The sequence below is a fragment of the Notamacropus eugenii genome, chromosome 5 (genome assembly GCF_028372415.1).
Source record: "Notamacropus eugenii isolate mMacEug1 chromosome 5, mMacEug1.pri_v2, whole genome shotgun sequence".
Lineage (NCBI taxonomy): Eukaryota > Metazoa > Chordata > Mammalia > Diprotodontia > Macropodidae > Notamacropus > Notamacropus eugenii.
Genome location: NC_092876.1, coordinates 459460353 through 459477517, shown reverse-complemented (window position 1 = coordinate 459477517; position 17165 = coordinate 459460353). Strand labels below are relative to the sequence as shown.

The 17165-nt window shown below is 40.8% G+C and overlaps 1 protein-coding gene across 8 annotated transcripts in view; it reads left to right on the top strand.

Moving 5' to 3' along the window:
- The window catches only part of DCBLD2 (discoidin, CUB and LCCL domain containing 2), a 115475-nt gene extending 102391 nt beyond the window's left edge, over positions 1-13084 (top strand). For all 8 annotated transcript variants that reach the window (XM_072615353.1, XM_072615352.1, XM_072615358.1 and 5 more), the window contains 4 exons: positions 2925-3018; positions 4108-4157; positions 7535-7672; positions 8981-13084. In XM_072615353.1, the coding sequence (XP_072471454.1) occupies positions 2925-3018; positions 4108-4157; positions 7535-7672; positions 8981-9468 (770 nt within the window). In that variant the 3' untranslated portion in view covers positions 9469-13084. The remainder of the gene's footprint in view (positions 1-2924; positions 3019-4107; positions 4158-7534; positions 7673-8980) is intronic.
- The last annotated feature ends 4081 nt before the right edge of the window (positions 13085-17165 follow it).

Below are 17165 nucleotides of genomic sequence, written 5' to 3'. Positions count from 1 at the left end.
TTTGTGAAGCACTTTGCAAACTTTAAAGTACTAGGTAAGTGCTAGATATTTGTTATTATAACAAAAATAGGAAGGAATCATGTTTTGAAAAATTAAATTACAAACAAAAGAATTTATAATTGATCCGAGAGTTAACAAAGAGCCACTAGAGTTTATGGAGAATAGAGCTTTAGGAAGATTTGTGCTTTAGACGAAAACTTTGGTAGCTGTGTGGAGGATGGGAAGGAGTGAGGAAAGATTTGAGGCAAGGAGATTGCTTTTATAAAAAAAAAAACCTTTTGCAGTCTAGGCAGAAGGTGATGAAGGCCTGAACTAGAGAAGTGGTTCTGTGAGTGGGGAGAGGAAAGACTAGAGAGAGAATAAAGAGATTTGACAACTGATGGTGTATGTGAAGGGAAGGTTGTGAATCTCGGTGACTTGGAAGGGTAAGACGGAGTAATGCCTCTGACAGTGGGAGGGAATTTCTTTTTTTAAAAACAATTTTATTCTACTTTCAGTTGAAATTATCTTCTCTCTATCCCATTCCCCACCCACTGATAAGAGGGGAAAAAATAGAAGCCATTGTAGATACGTATAGTAATATAAAACAAAAGCAAGAAGAAGAAATAGAGGAGAATATGTGTCATTCTGCACTCTGAGTTCCTTATTTCTCTGTCTGGAGATGGACAGCATGTTTCTTCAGGAGTCTTGGAATTGTGATTGGTCAGTGTGTGGATCAGAGATTCTAAGTTTTTCAAAGTTAATCTTTTTTTTTAAAAAGTTAATCATATTTACAATATTTTTGTTACTGTATAAACTGTTCTGGTTCTCCTCACTTCATTCTGCATGAAGTCATAGAAGTCTTCCCAGTTTTTTTCCAAAACCTTCCCCTTCATCATTTCTTGTAGAACAATAGTATTCCATTGAATTCGTGTACCATGATTTGTTTAACCACTTCCCAGTCGATGGACATCGCTTCCCTTTCCAATTCTTTGCCACCATAAGAAGAGTGGCTATAAATATTTTTGACTTTTTGTGGATCTCTTTGGGGTACAGACCTAGTAGTGGTATCTCTCTGTCAAAGACTACATACAATTTAATAGCTTTGAGGTCATAATTTGACATTTATTTCCAGGCTGGTTGGACTGATTCACAGTTCAACCACCAGTGCATCATTGTACCTATTGTCCCAGATCCCCTGCAACATTTGTCATTTTTCCTTTGGATGGTTGCAAGATGATATCTCCAAGGTGTTTTAATTTGCAATTCTAGAAATATTAGTGATTTAGAGCATTTTTTCATCTGGCTATTGATAGTTTTGATTTCTTCTTCTGAAAACTGCCAGAATCCTTTTATCACTGACTAATTGGGGAACAGATCTCACTCTCATAAATTTGACCCAATTCCCTGTATATTTCAAAAATTAGACCTGTATCAAATAAACTTGCAACAATATTTTTTGCCTAGTTTCCTGCGTTTCTTGCAGTTTTATGCACATATGTTTGCACAAATCTTTTCAATTTTACGTAATGAAAATGATTCATTTTAGCTCCTGCAAACCTCTTTATCTCTTACTTGTCATGAACTTTTCCTCTATCCACAGATCTGACAGGTAACTTCCACGTGCCATTAATTTTCTTACGCTGTCACTCTTTATACCTTAAAGCATATGCCCATTTTGAGCTTATCCTGGTATATAATATGTGATGTAAGATGTTGGTCTATATATTGTTTCTACCAGCCTGTTTTTCAGTTTTCTCTCAAGTTTTTGTCAGATAGCGAGTTTTGACCCCATAACTGGAATCTTTGGGTTCCTCATACACTAGGTTACTATGTTCATGTGCTTCTGTGTATATTGTGTATCTAATCTGTTCTACTGATGACCCTCAGAGAGAGGAAATTTTTAAAATTGTGTGTTTATGGGTAAAAGTAATAAGCTCCATTTTGGACGTGTTGAATTTTGAACATTCATTTTTAAATATCCAAAAGGTAGTTTTTGATGTGTGACTTAAATTCATAAGAGAAACTAGAGGTGGATATGTACAGATGAGGAAGTCTTCATAGAAGTAAGACCAACCCAATGGGAGCTCTTGAGATCACCAGTGGGCTAATACTATGAAGAAAAAAGAGAAGAGGGCTCAGAACAGAGCCTGGAGGTCCTCCCACATATACGTATTTATATGTGTGTATATATAAATATATATATTATATAATTAAAATTTATTTGCTTATCCAAGCAGCCCTGAGCAGTAGGTAGCACAGTGTTATCTCTTTTTTTGAATGAGGAAACTGAGGAGCCAAAATGTTGTTCAGGCTGCATGCTTAGGCTGGTAAGCGCTCTCCAACTTATCAAAGATCCAGAAGTAGTTCAAAAACAGACTTTTGACTAAAATTGAGAAGGAAGTAGTCTCAAAACTTCCACCTTACTTTTTGGTGCAGTTATTTTCTAGAAGAGTAGTAGTCATCTTAAGCCATTCCATAATAATAGCAGCTCCCATCATAAATACAAATAAAAGTGCAAAATATTTTTATGAATTATATAATATGTATAAAATATATTATTGTTTTTTATGAATTGTAAAAATATACATAAAATAAGACTATAAAAGCAGCACTCTGAGGTTTGCAAAGTGCTTTACATACATTGTCTCATGTGATCCTTACAGCCACCTTTGGAGTAGATTATTGTCCCCACTTTTCATACGAGGAAGTGAAACCTAATTCTGTTTTTCATTATTATTAAAGTTATTTTCTGTGGGCAGAAAATTCTACAGACATTAAATACATAAAACCATGTATAGAAGATGAAATAAAATTTGCCTGCTTAGAATAAATATTAGATCATACAATGGACTTGGTGCTTGTGTGAAGAAATGTGAAGACGTAATGTTCAGTTTCTGTGTAAATTGTTACTAGCAGTTTTTTTTTCTTTTCACAAATTTCAGATGTAGCGTTGGCTGCTGTCCTAGTCCCTGTTCTGGTCATGGTCCTCACTACCCTTATCCTCATCTTAGTTTGTGGTTGGCATTGGAGAAACAGGTAATGTAACCGGTGTATTTGATTCACAGATGTCAGTACCTACAGGTCCTGGTCATTTAACCCAGGACTTCTGACTTCAAGTCTAGCATTCTGCCCTTTGCATTGCAAAGATTGGTTGTAGCCGTAAGACGCCAAGGAAACAATAAGTCTGTTCAGCAGTAGAAGGCAGCTTGTATATTTCTTCATAAAACTAACATTTTATTATACCATATTTTTTATACCTTCACTAATAATTTAGTGAAGGTATAATAAAATGTTAGTTTTATGAATAGTCTTATAATTTTGAAAAAGCAACATCATTTCTGTTTCCTCCTTTGTAAAAATATAATAATACAGTCTTTCTTCCTGCTCTTTACAAATAGAGTTTAAGGGCATATTATGTAATAAACAAAAAATCAGGAGCAGGAAAATGTTTAAAGATATCTCCAAGCTTCTAGATTAAGATGTTACACAAATAGGTAAATTAAGACCATGTAATTTCTAATTAAAACACATTTTGCTGAAAGACTCTTTTCTAGAGCATTGGTCAATAGCAGGAACCATTTGTCAAACTGAACCAGAGGAAAAGATGGGCACTAATATTCTTTTCCTGCCACACATTTTATGACTTAACAAATAAATACCCATCTTCCTCTCCACCCATCTCCCGAGAAACAAAACCAAAACACATGCTAACCCTTTCTGCCCTGCTTAAACTATTTACAAGGTGACAAGACGGGAAGCTGTTTTTATTTACTCCCTCATTTTCTTGGCCTCTAATTTGCTAATTTTCATTCCTTGATCCTTTTTAGGTTAGTACTTCTAGGAAGGAAAAGTGGGATCTGGGGATAGGAGAGCAAGAGGGGGCTCACCTCATCTTTCTCTGAAGGCTTATCATATTTTAATATTTCTTGAGATTCCAAAATGCAGTTTAGCTGTTGTCATAGCAGAAAACTTCCCCAGGCAATATGTCAAGAGGAATTTTGTAGGCTTAATAATTAACTTTTTTTGCATTTGTGCTGCAGTTGCAAAAATATCTGAGGAAGAAATTTAATCTGTGTTGATTTCTGGGTTTGTTTTTTGCTTTTTTGTATGTGTGTGTCTTTCCAGAAAGAAAAAAACAGAAGGAACATATGACTTACCTTATTGGGACCGTGCAGGTAAATAATTAAAGACTTTATTTGCAACTCTCACATAATTAGTATAAAATATACATATCCTCTGATTCTTGGCTAAGAACAAACGCTTGATCCTTACTTTGTATTCTAAATGGCACACTAATAACAAACACCTTACTGCTACCTTATTTTGTAGAACTCTGTCGTGGTTGGTGGTACTTCCCTCTTTACTTTTCCATTTTACTTTTCTCTTCCTGCTTTTCCCTTAAGTAATATGTAGAGAAGTAAATTGAAAATAAAGTCCTGTAGTGCTGTTCCTGTCCTTTTTCATCTTAAAAATTTGATCTGGTATTCCTTCTTAGAGGACTTGGAAAACCGCCCCCGCCCAGGAGAAATTGGATTGTTCTGATCCCTGAACTGTCTCCAAAATCTGCAAAAATAGAAGATTTATATCTTGGCAAAACAGTGTAGCTTTTTTGGTTACTTAACTCTTCTGTGATTCATCTACCAAAGCAAAATAGTAGTTTACCTTCATTTCCCGCTACCTGTTGTGTTCTTGGAAGAAGCAGCAATCGTGTTTAAAAACACCGTGTATGTGAGAAAATCAGTCCTAAGTTCCTGTAGCCATTGTGAAATGAATGGATGATCATGAAAGCAATAGCTCTCAAATGTTTTGGTTTCAGGACCCCTTTATATTCCTTAAAATTATTAAGGAATCCCCAAAGATATTTCATGTGGATTATATTTGTTGATGTTTATTGTATTATAAATTAAAACTTATTGGTGTTATGAAAATAGCTTGATCTCACAGACCCCTGCAAACCTGGGCATCCCTCAGGGACCCCAGACCACACTTTGACAACCAGCAATCTAAATAATGTTTACGTTACAACTTATTTACAAGTTAGGGGTTGCCTGAGAAGAACATTGGTATTGAAGAATTGTTGATTGTCCTTTGTGAAGTAAACATTACAAAGAAGTCACAACAATTCTGATTGATTAGTCTTCACAGTCGCACCTAAATGCCTTAACTTTTCTTGTTGCAGTCCCTACATCTGTTCCAGATCTTTTCTTCTCTCTCCATTCTGCCTACATCTTCAGTTTTCTCCCTTCCTTTCACAGCAGATTTCACTTCGTATTTAACCTAAAAAACAGAGTGTAGCCATCCTAAGTTTACTCCTTTCCCCAATTCTATACCTTAAATCCCCTCATCATTGCTCCCCCCTTTCTCTCTTCCTCTGTTCCAGTCCAGTCTCTTCTTCCTGGAAAAGGCCACTTCCTCTAACTGTGTTCCTCATCTCTTATGTTCCCATCTCGGTTGGGAGACTGGCCCTCCTGGTTATCCTGCCTCCCTTAAGTACTGACTCAGGGGTGGGGAAGCTGTGCAGCCACATGTGGCCCTCTAGGTCCTTGGGTGTGGCCCTTTGACTGAGTCCAAACTTCACTGTACAAATAAAAGGATTTGTTCTGTAAAACTTGGACTCAATCGCAAGGCCTCACCCAAGGCCCTAGAGGGCCAGATGTGATCTTGAGGCTACAGGTTCCCCACCCCTTTACTAACTGCTTCCCTCCTGTCTGCCAACATGCCCAAATGTCCTCATTCTTTAAAGTCTTTCTTTTACCCTCCCCTTCCCTCAAGCTATTCTTTTACATCTCTCCTTCCATTCACAACCAAACTCCTAGAAAAAGTCACCTATACTTTTATCTTCATTTGTCTGACTCTTGAGATCTGCTGAAACTCATCTCTCCTGTGTGACAGGCAAGTACGTTGTTGACCACCCACTACCTGCTCTGGAATAGGCTCCCCACCTTGCCCACTCCCACCCTTTTTTGGTTGGTTTGATCTCTCTTGGTTCATCCACCTCTCTCCTCCTCAGTCTCCTTTGCAGGATCCTCACCAACATCCTGCCCTCTTGTCCAGGTGTCATCTAGGGCAGTTATGGGCGTCCTCTCTATATTGTCTGCTGTGCTTTCTCCAGTTCCCTTGGGTGTAATTATTATGCCTATGAAGACAGCAATCTCACTTCTCTCCTACCTTTTCTGATAGCCCGTGCCCAGTTCAGCCCCTCAGCATCTTCCACCTAGGCTGTCACGGTATTTTCCTACTTGGTCTGGCTGTTTCATTTATTTATATATTTACCTTCTTCAGTCTGTTCTGCAGGCTGTGAAAGTGATATTCCTAAAACAGAGGTCTGACCGCATCATTTCCCCTGCTCCAGAAGCTGTCTTTTTGTGGTGTCGATTACAAACTCTTCTATTTAAAGTCCTTCATACTCTGAATTCAAATGAACTTTCCAGACTTATCCCACTTTCCCTCTCTTTCATCCACATTGTACCACTTGTTCCCTTTGCTTGCTATCCCATCTCTCACCTCCATGCCTTTGCATAGACTGCCATTTCCCTTTTATACACCTTTCATTGCCCATCTGTAGTGCCACCTCCTACAAGAGGTCTTTCCTGACACCTCACTCTTTAGTTTCCTTCCCCAAATTATATTTACGTGCGTAGTTCCTAGCAAACAGGCATTTAATAAATGGAGCAATTCAACTAAACCTTTTAGTACTAAGGAAACAGAGAGAATAGTTTTTCCCAAAGCCACATAGATATCAAGAATAAGAGACCAAAGCCTAGGTTGAGTCGGCATTGTCTCCATTGGATCTCGAGCTATTTCAGAGATTGTTTAGTCCAGTGGTGTCAAACTCCCAGTGCACGTTTACTTAGAAAACCCAAAATCAATAGTGTTTAAGTTGTAGTTTGGCTTATTTTGTAAGTGCTCCCAATCACATTTTAATCTGGTAGCACTGGAGAGTTTTGCAGGCCCAAGACCCTGGATCTAGTCCCATGTCCTCATTTTACAGACATGCAAACTGAGGCCTGGAATAGTCAGATGAGTGGCTTGGGATCATCTAGGTAGTCAGCGGGAGGAACCAGACTCCAGTCTTTGCCTGAGCCCATAGCCAGTGCTCCTTCGGGGAGTACCCACAGCCCTGAACCTGCACCGTTTTTCAGCCCATCACCATGTCATTTTTCAGTGTTCACTTGTAAGACTGTTTAGGTCATTTTAGTGGGAGGGGAAGTTCATGAAGATAAAAGTTACTTTCATGTTGTTTGACACATGCGTGTTAGTGTACATTTCCCAACTTATGTTTTTAGTAGAAAACTTGCATAAATACTTCTGACTTAAAACTTTGTATTTTAATGTGCTTTAGATACTATGAAAAGGGCCTTGCCCCATATCTGAGGATTTCTTTTAGGTTCTAATGACTCTCAGAATTGTTACTTCTATTTAATATTATCACTCTTAGTAGGCCATCAGCTAGGTCTCGGAAGTTGTCTGAAGAGTTTGCCTATTTAAGCCATCTGTATTAGAGAAAGGCATTTGTGTCTAATGTCCCATCTTGCTTCAAACCCTAACGAAGGTTGGTGGAAAGGAATGAAGCAGTTTTTCCCAGCCAAATCACTGGAACATGAGGAAACGCCTGTTCGTTATAGCAGCAGTGAAGTTAGTCACTTGAGACCGAGAGAAGTCACATCTGTGTTACAGACTGAAACTGCAGGTAACCACTGGGAAGGCTGTGTGGACATGCCCTGTGTAGTATTTTAGAGTAAAATAATTCGTGATTTATAACAAGATCCAACTCTAATATTACAAATCCTGCCATAATAGTATTTGGTTACCCACATTTAGCATTGCGATAAATTGCATGATACCAACTATACTCCAGTTTTACTCAAGATCATATTTCCCAGGAACTAGTGTTTGTTGGAGTATTACTGTAGTTTTGGAGCACACTGTAGTATAACATTAATTGGATAATAATGGGAATGAGGCCCTTTTTGTTTAAATTTCTTCTGGTCAAAGTTAGAGGATAATAAGCTTTCAGTCTTGCAGGTAAGGATACCTGATTTTTTTCACGTTCCTTTTATTCAGGGGACTTGAGTTGAAGAAGGTAAGGCAAAGGGTCTTCTCTGTGGTCCTGCCTTTGTCTTTGAGATACATGACCTTAGGTTCCTTGTGTGCCTTAGGCACTTCAGCATTAAAAACATATGCACTCAGAGCAGACTCCATGGCAGGAGCACTGAACTTGGAGTCAAAGAACTTGGTTTCACGTCCTTTCCCTATTACCTTGTGTATGACCTTAACATCTCTGTGCCTCAGTTTGTCCATGTATAAAAAGAGGGATTTGGACTATATGACCCCTAGGGTTTCTTCTGTCTTTTTCTCCCAAAGTATTTCTATTTATTAACTACCAGGATCTACAGCTATTTGAAATGTTAGGTATTCCCAAAAAAGAGAGAGAGAGAGAGGGAGGAAGAGAGAGGGAGAGAGAAAGAAAAACAAATTATGTGCTTTTCTATGGAAGTTAATCTTGTTTCAATAAAGGATCCTAGAATTATAGGAATGCAGAACTGGGAGGGACCAAAGCAGCCTCATTTTACACATAAGGAAATTGGGCTCAAAACAAGTGGTGTGAACATGTCCAGATAGAGATCGCTAGTTATTCTATCTGTACCCTTTATACTAATACAGCTTCAGAGGTTGTCTAGACCAGTGACTTTATTGTACAGGCAAGAAACCTGCATTATTGCCAAAGCCCATTTTAAAATGCTTAATGCAAACATTTTCAAGTACTGTAAGTTTTATATTTAAACATTACATTACAAGAGTATCATCACATATCTCCAAGAATCTCTCTCACAAATTGCAAGATGCTTTTTGGAAAGGTTTCCCTATGTGGAAGATGGCGGCAGGAAGGGCTGTAGAGCATTGGTTGTTTTCAGTGGCAGCGCTGTGACAGCGCAGATAATTTGCTTTCTGGGTAATAGCTGCATGAGTAAGTGTTCTGTTTGATCTTATCACGCAGAGTACGCTCAGCCATTGGTGGGAGGAATTGTCGGTGCGCTTCATCAGAGATCAACCTTTAAACCAGAAGAAGGAAAAGAAGCAGGCTACGCTGACCTTGACCCTTATAATTCTCCGGTGCAAGAAGTTTATCATGCATATGCTGAACCACTGCCTATTACTGGCCCAGAATATGCTACACCAATAATCATGGACATGTCAGGACACCCCACCGCCTCCAGTGGAGCACCCTCCACATCCACCTTCAAGGCTACAGGGAACAAAGCCCCTCCTTTAGGGGGAACTTACAATAAACTCTCTCGAACTGACAGCTGCCCTCCAGCACATGCAGAGTATGACACTCCAAAAGGAGGGAAACCAGGACTAAGTGCCCCAGATGAAATGATGTACCAGGTACCACAGGGCACACTCCACACAGCTGGAAGCCAAGGGGAAGGGTCCGGCGCAGGGAGGGAAGGAGAAGGGGACGTTTTCAAGGAAACCCTTTGAAGGTGATGCCACTTTTCATTTTTAAAGCACATTGAATTTTTTTTGTACTAGTCACAGTAATACATAAAAAAGTCTATCAGTACCTGTCACGGAAACGATTGAGGGAAAATATTGTAACTGAGGTACAGGAAACTAACTGACCTGGCCACTTTGCTCTGAAGATACGCGCCACACAATTACTGATGCTTCCATGGTCGTGATGTAATGTCTGGTTTGGTTACTACTGTCCGATATGCTGTCCTTAAGTCATGAGAGCTCTCAGATGCACTTCAAAGAATTTAAAAATCACTGAGACGAAATGTTTATTCCTGATGCTCCAGGTACATTAAGGAACTTACAGTAATGGCTCCGTAAGCCTTACTAGCAATAATTGCTAATGGTACTGTTAGAGTAAATGGCTTGAAGTTCTTCAGCTCTACATGCAAAGGTGGAAACTGTCCTGATTTATCACCTCTCTGGTTCCCATGTTATCAATTCTGGGTTTTTTTTAAAGTTTATAATCCTGTAATATCTGTAAATTACTTTCACTAACTATCCTGTAGATCTAAATCTTCAGTGAGATAAGAAATCTGCAGCTGTAGAAGTCATTAATGGTGGATGATATAACCGATCTCTTCCAAAGCACGCTGTCAGCCTCCTCTCCAGTTGGCCAAAAGCTGTCAGTGTTCTTATGGGCTTGGTTCTGCTTGGGCAACCTAATGAATACAGATCCCCTGTGGCTCAGCAACCACGTTATAGCTAAGAGAAGTTATGCAGCAGGTTTTTTCCCCCACTCGTGTGTGCAGTGGCATCAGAAGGTTTGTAAATGAACCTGTTTGACTTGTTAGAAGAGAAGCTTGTGAAAAGAAATACATCGGCACAGACCACAACTCAGAAATAATACCTCTTGAGTTGTATAAAAATGTGTTCTTCTTTTGATTTGGGCAAGTCAGTCAAACTCTCCAGTATAATTTTTAAAAAACTTGATCAGTGATTCTAAACTTGATTTTTTAAATGTTAGAGTGTGACATTCTGTAGTGGATCACAAATGCAGCATTTTTTCAGTCCCTTTCTTGTCCTGCTGCAGTGTGGGGGGAAGATTAGCGATACCTTACCACTGGAGACATGGGGGGTCCCAACAGTCTGAGTACAGTTTTAAGCTGTTTGCTGTCTTGAAATAATTTAAAACTGCAGCTCAGATCTTTAGGGCATTCTGTATATCAGTTGATATAGAACTGTGTGTCATCTAATCAAATGCAATTTTATCTGAATGGATAATTATTGACAGGATTTCCCCGTAGCACATGTTCTTTCCTGGAAGCCAAGGCTTACGTTTTGTTTCTGACCTAGATGAGGAAAAAACTTCTCTAAGTTTTATTCTTTTGATCAGTTGAATGGCTTGATAGAAGTAGAAAAAGGTACCAATCTCTCTGTCTCTCCCTCTCTCTTGTGAGCCCAGTTCTGTGATTTAGTTTTTGGATTTAAAAGATGTTCATTTCCCCATGTCTGAGTCATGGTATTCTTAGGACACCAGTGTGAACTGCCTAGTGAAGTTGCACAGTACTTTTTGTTCGTTTTGTACATTTCCAGATATTTAAGCAGCAGTATTGCAGGTACTCTGGCTTTTGTTTTTAAGGCAGAGTGGCCTAGTGGGTGGTGAGTAGCAGTTCCTTGAAGCCAAGGCCTAGGTTTCCGTCCTGCCTCTGACATTAGCCGTGTGACCCTGGGTAAGTCACTCAACATGTTTGTTCAGTTACGGCTCCCTGGCTGCAGCCAGGGCTAACATTTATAAGTACAAAAGAATTTTCATCTCATTGGCCCCAGAGTTTCCTTACCACAAGTTCCCTGCCTGTCCAGATAAAACCATTGGTCCAAACCCCACTCCCCCAAAAAAGGATGCTGTATTTCACTTGTTCTGTGATTAAGTTTACTTGCCCATGTTACCTTTACTTAATTTCATTTTTAAGTTATTATTATAACAAAAAACATGAGGCAAAATTTATTTATTTTTAACTTGAGGTACCAAAATACAACTTGGGCATATTTAGAGTAGAAAGCAAAGATGAATATGGCTAAACATAACTGAATTAAGTCAGCCCTTTTCAGGCAGAAAAGATGAATGTCTCACTACTTTCTGTAGAGTGCTGGAACTGTGCACATAAGAAACCTTTTTAGGGATACATTTTTACCTACGAAACAGTGACTTTACTGATTATTTTTCCTCATTATAATGAGATATACGCCTGTTTTTAAAAACATTTGTTTTATTTTCTTTAAAAGCTTACAGGGAAATAGAAGAACTGTGTTTTTATATGATACAGATTTTAAGACTTTTGTACTGAAGATTATTTTTATCAGTTTGGTTCATGTTTGCCAGTTTGCTGTCCTCAAAATAACTATGACGTGATTATCTAATGTCCTTATTTTGTAGTGGAACACTTTGTTTGCATTGTTTTAGTTATTTCAAGAGCTGGCTTGGCTTGATCCAAAATAATTTTGGCAGGGGATATAAATTTTCTGTTAGATAATCGATCTAGGTAGTTTCATAATGGACTTTCCAGCTTTGTACGTGTGTTATATCTACATCTACATTGACTTTGAGACAATCAGATGGCAATCACTTTTAGCCAGACAGCCTTTTGGACTTCTTATTCAATATGTTTGGGTTTCTTGTTCAGTGTGTTTATTTATAAATTTTAAATACTTAATGTCGTTTTGTTTGAATTTGTCACATGTCCAAGACCAAGACTGTGTGAATACAGGCATAGAAACTAGTAACTACTAAAGAGTAAATGTTGGCCTGTTTGACGTAGCCAAGACTTAACTCTTACTTGATCTTTCCAGAACCAGCGCAGTGAAAAAGCCAAAATTTTGTGAATTCTAGTATTTAGTGCTATAAAATTCACATGGATCCTATTCTTTTATGTAGGGTCTAATCCAGTTAAGTCCACATTTCACAATTTGCACTTTTCATTTTAAAATTGTTTAATTAACTGATGAAGAAAATTTTTAAGTAAAGAATTTGTGACAGAAGTGAAAAGTCCCCACATCAGGATGTGTTAGTGCTTTGGTTTTTCTGGTGAAGGTGAATGAACTCACTTGATTAAGAATTAAGCCCCACTCTCTTGTCTGAGAGAAACAACCGTCTAGAAGGGAGATGGGGCATTCTATAAATGGGTTGCCATTAGACAAAATTGAGAGAGTTTGTGAGATAGTGAATTAATTCACTGAAGCAATACCTAAAAACACGCCCAGCTAGATAGTTCTGCCCTTGTCTTTAGTCTGGCTTTAACGTGAAGTTCTAAACTGCAGCAGTCTAAGAATTGGATACCACTGCTTAGGTCACATCATTTTTAGGCAAGCTTGGATGCCATTTCCTTTTAATTTATATTTGTGCCAAGTTACATTTTCTCTTTTGACACTGGGAAAAATGTAAGCAAAATATTCATTGAAATATTTTTCGGGGAATGAGAATGGTTTGAGGATCAGTGATAATTCTCCCAGAATGTACTTTTCTTACCTCAGCATGGACTTGTAGTCACTCTGTATTTGTATATGTTGCTAGAATTTAGATTGTATAAATAGAATTCTATGTGTTCATGTTGTTTTTAATAAATTATGTTCATACCATGCTCAAGTTATTTGTGAAGAAAATGGTGGACTTTTCACAATATTGAGAAAACTTGTGTTCTTATGCGTCCAAAGTATCTTGTTCAGTTGTATCTTACTCTTCAGGGCCCCATTTCGGGTTTTCTTAGCAAAGATGCTCATTTCACAGATGAGGAAATTGAGGCAAAAAGGGTTTCAGTGACTTGCCCAGGGTGACACAGCTAGGAAGTGTTAGAGGCCAAATTTGAACTTGGGAAGTTGGTCTCCCCGACTCCAGGCCTGACGCTTCGTCCACTTGATCACCAAAAGTCAGGAAGGGTCTGTTTGTGCTTACGTAGCAATACCTGCCTTCCGTGAATTAAGAGATTTCATGGGAAAAGACAGATGTTTCTCCAACTTTTGAAATAAAGCCTCACACTTTGACATTTAAAACAAAATTTCTGAATCCATCAGTGCATCTCATGAAGCTTGTTTTAGACTTGAAATAACACCAAGTCCAGCCACCTTATTATGTTCTATCTTCAGTGTAAATTGACCTGTTATTTCCCATCAAGGAGATTTCAAGCTCATGAACGTCCTGGGAGAGGATGCTACTGCATTCACATATACTTTTGTTCTTATAACTTATCCTGTCCCATCGACAGTGTTGTCACTGGGTGAGCAATGACAGTCAGGACATAAGGCCTTTTTATTTTTCTGTTTTCCCCATTCTTTTAATCGAGAAATATTCTCCCCCCAAAAAAATTTACTAGTGTGCTTCCAGAGAGGATAACAAGGTTGTTCACCATAGCCTCTTGAAGCGGGATGTGTGCATATGAAATAGATTTACATCATTCATTGTTACTGTTTAGCCCGTTTTAAATGGATGAAATACTTTTTTCTTCATGGGGCTTCTGGTCACCATTATGATTTAGTCCTAGAATCCTTTTTCTAAATCAAACTGTCATGTCCCAAAACACTGATTCTCATACCACAGCTCTCCTCCAGGCCCTCTATTTATTATGTGATTCCTGATTTCACTCTCCTCTTCTCTAAACAGCCTGGAGTAGAACCTAGAGGTTTGTATTTTAAACATCTTGTTGAGACCAGCACAGCGTTAGTTTCCTTATTACCAAATAACTGTCAAAGTTGGAAGAGAGGACTGTGGGAGCTCTACATAAAGCTGTTGAAAGTAGAGAACTATGTCTTAATTTTTCTTTTGTATTTTTTCATCTCAATCCTCAGTGATCTAAAGGAAGGATGATGTACAAGTAAGTTTCCTCTACAGATTTAGGATCTAATCTAGTAAATTTATTCATACACCTATGCCCGGGGCGACTCCTGGGCCTTCGCCTTCTACTTACCTATGGCCGGTCTTTGGACGTCTCCGGCCCCTCTCCTGGTTGGGGGAGGGGAATTCCCTCTCCCTGTTGGGGGAGGGGAATAAACAGGCAGAGCACCCGAAAGGAGTTGCAGCCAGCAAGCTTTATTGCGTTTCTTCTCCTCCAGCTCTCGTGGTCATCCCCTTTTATTATCCCCTGTCTCCTCCCCCGTACCTCCCATGGGCGGGCGAGCTCCTCCCAAGTGCCTCCCCGTGGGTGGAGCCAGCCTGTTACCAGGGCCATCCCAGTACCCCACAAGGGGGCAGGTTCGGACCCTCAGGCGTCTCACGGTCCTCACGGGGGACCCCGGTCCAGAGCTGTCCCCCAACATCTCCCCCTTTTTGTTTTACACGGGTAGGTTGGGCGATTCCCCCCATGGGGACCTGCCCTCGCGGTGTCTCAGAGACAAGACATTGCCTTTAAGACTCTCCAGTGCCCGTGTCAATAATTGCAGGAGGCACTTCAGGAGGCACGGCAGGATGAGACACATAAGGACAAGAACTGCAACAGAGGAGAGCACCCCTGGCAGCCAATGCAAGTCCAGGATTCGTTGTAACCAATCGAAGATGGAACGCTCTTCTCGTTCACGCTTTTCCTCAAACGTTCTGGAAAGGTTATTCAGCTGATCAATAAGCAAGTCCAACTGAAGGATGTCATCTGTGGCGTTATAAGCCAGCATAGCCCCCTGGAGGGCTTTGCGGACCGCCGGCCATTGATTGGGGAAGGTTGAGGAATCAATTGGGAGATTAAGCACGCAAAGCGGGCGATATTTATAATGGCATTGTAACATCTCATAGTGTTGATGTAACGCCATTTGGTCTCCTAACCAAATTACCGTGTCTTGCAGGGCGGTGATTTGGCTTTGGAGGAGATGGTCTATGTGGTCCTGACGGTGCCACGCCGCTACCTCTGAATTCATGAAAGATTGGAGGGTGGAAGCTAATAACTGTCCTTCCTCTATTAGTTGTAGGATCTGAAACTCTTCATACAATTCTATAGCCAGATTTACAAACCCCAAAACGTCCCCAATCCCATCCCTGCGGCTGCGGGGACGAAGTCCGCCCGTCGATATCTTCATCAATGTATTAAAAATGCGGTCTGCAGGTGTGAGCGCGAAAGCTTCAGCTTTAACTGGGAGCAATTGATAGGGAGGATTTATGACCAGCATAATTACATAGGAGGAATGGTTTCTCCGAAGAGTGTTAGTAAGAATGGGTTGAGTACAAGTGACATTATATGTAGGTAGGTTAGCCTGTGGTCCTTCATACTGTATGGTGAGGTTATTAGAGGGACACAGGAGAAAAGCACTGTTCGGAGGTGTTTGAACTTCTGCTACCACCTCATAGCAGAGGTAATCGGTGTCTTTTTGATGTCTGTCTGAACAGGAGGAATACTTCCCCTGGAACACGTGTTGCCATGTTTGGTACAAGTCCGGTTGAGTCCAAATTCCACTAGGTCCAGTGACTACCGCGACTGACAAATTAGTTGTTCCCAAGGCGGGCCCTATTTTCCACAAGTCACCATGTATCCTCCCATAGGGAATCACCACAGGAGTAGGGGCAGGCCTTCTCCCATAAGAGGTCGTATTATCTGCATCCCAAAACCAAAGCGTTGTGCCATTTGGCAATGGCGGACCTGGAGCCGCCATGCCTGTAGAACAGACCGCGAAGGGGTCAAACGTCAATGGATGACCCTTCGGGCAAGGAGGAGGCACAACAGGAGGGCTCCATTCTCTGGTCATGTTGGCAGCAGCATACGGGATAGCCAACAAGGTGACATTGACCGAGGTGCTATGATTAAGCAGTTCTGGATTGGACTCTGGCGGTTCAGTGAGTTCACGGGGAGTCAGGGGCACGCAGAAGCGGCCCCACGGAGCAGAGGAGTCATTCGCTTCGCACCCTCTGTACAGACAGACCGGAGGAGTCACAGACACCAACGACAGTGGTTTGGAGGGACTTCTCTCTATTGGCAGGTAGCTGTAATCTGCTTTTGGGGTCCCAGTCAGGATGGAGGCATTGCCATACATAAGAAGAGGGATAGGATGGTTTCCCCATCCAACCACTCTTAGGGCGGGGAGTCCCTGTGCTAATGCCCAGTAGGTGTCACCCCTTTGATCTGCGGCTCGCTGCTCTGCGAGGGTGGCGTTGTACCATTTGGACTGGACAGCCTCGGACCCAGGTAGGAACTGTTGAAGGGCTATCAGAAGTGTGAGCATGGTTACCTCACGCTGTTTGCACACCCACTTCGGGCGGTGCCTTCCTCGCCGCCCTCGTCTCCTCCTTGCTTTCGGCTTCTCGCAGCTCGACTGCCCATCGCGTGGGGATCCAGATCTCAGTCCCTGGGTCGGCTTCATCTGGTTGGACACAAAGATACCCCTGACCTCTCGCTATGACTATTCCAGGGCCATGCCATTTGCCTTCTTGGTCCCTCCACCGGATTCGAGCTCTGGTGAGGCAGGCAGTAGGGGCCTTTAACGGCCTTTCCCTTCTGCCCCCCATCTCATGGAGATAAAACCTTTGTGCGGGGCTTATGCCATCATCCCGGATTTGCAAAAAATTGTGAGTGAAGACGGCTTGTGCCAGATCACCTCGGGAGAGGCGCCCCGCTGCCCTCACTCCCCCTTTTTGTTTTAAAAGAAGAGTTTTTATAGTGCGGTTAGCACGCTCAACAATGGCCTGAGCAGTGGGATTATACGGGATGCCAGTAATATGAGTAATAGAAAATTCTTTACAAAAAGAGGCAAAGGCA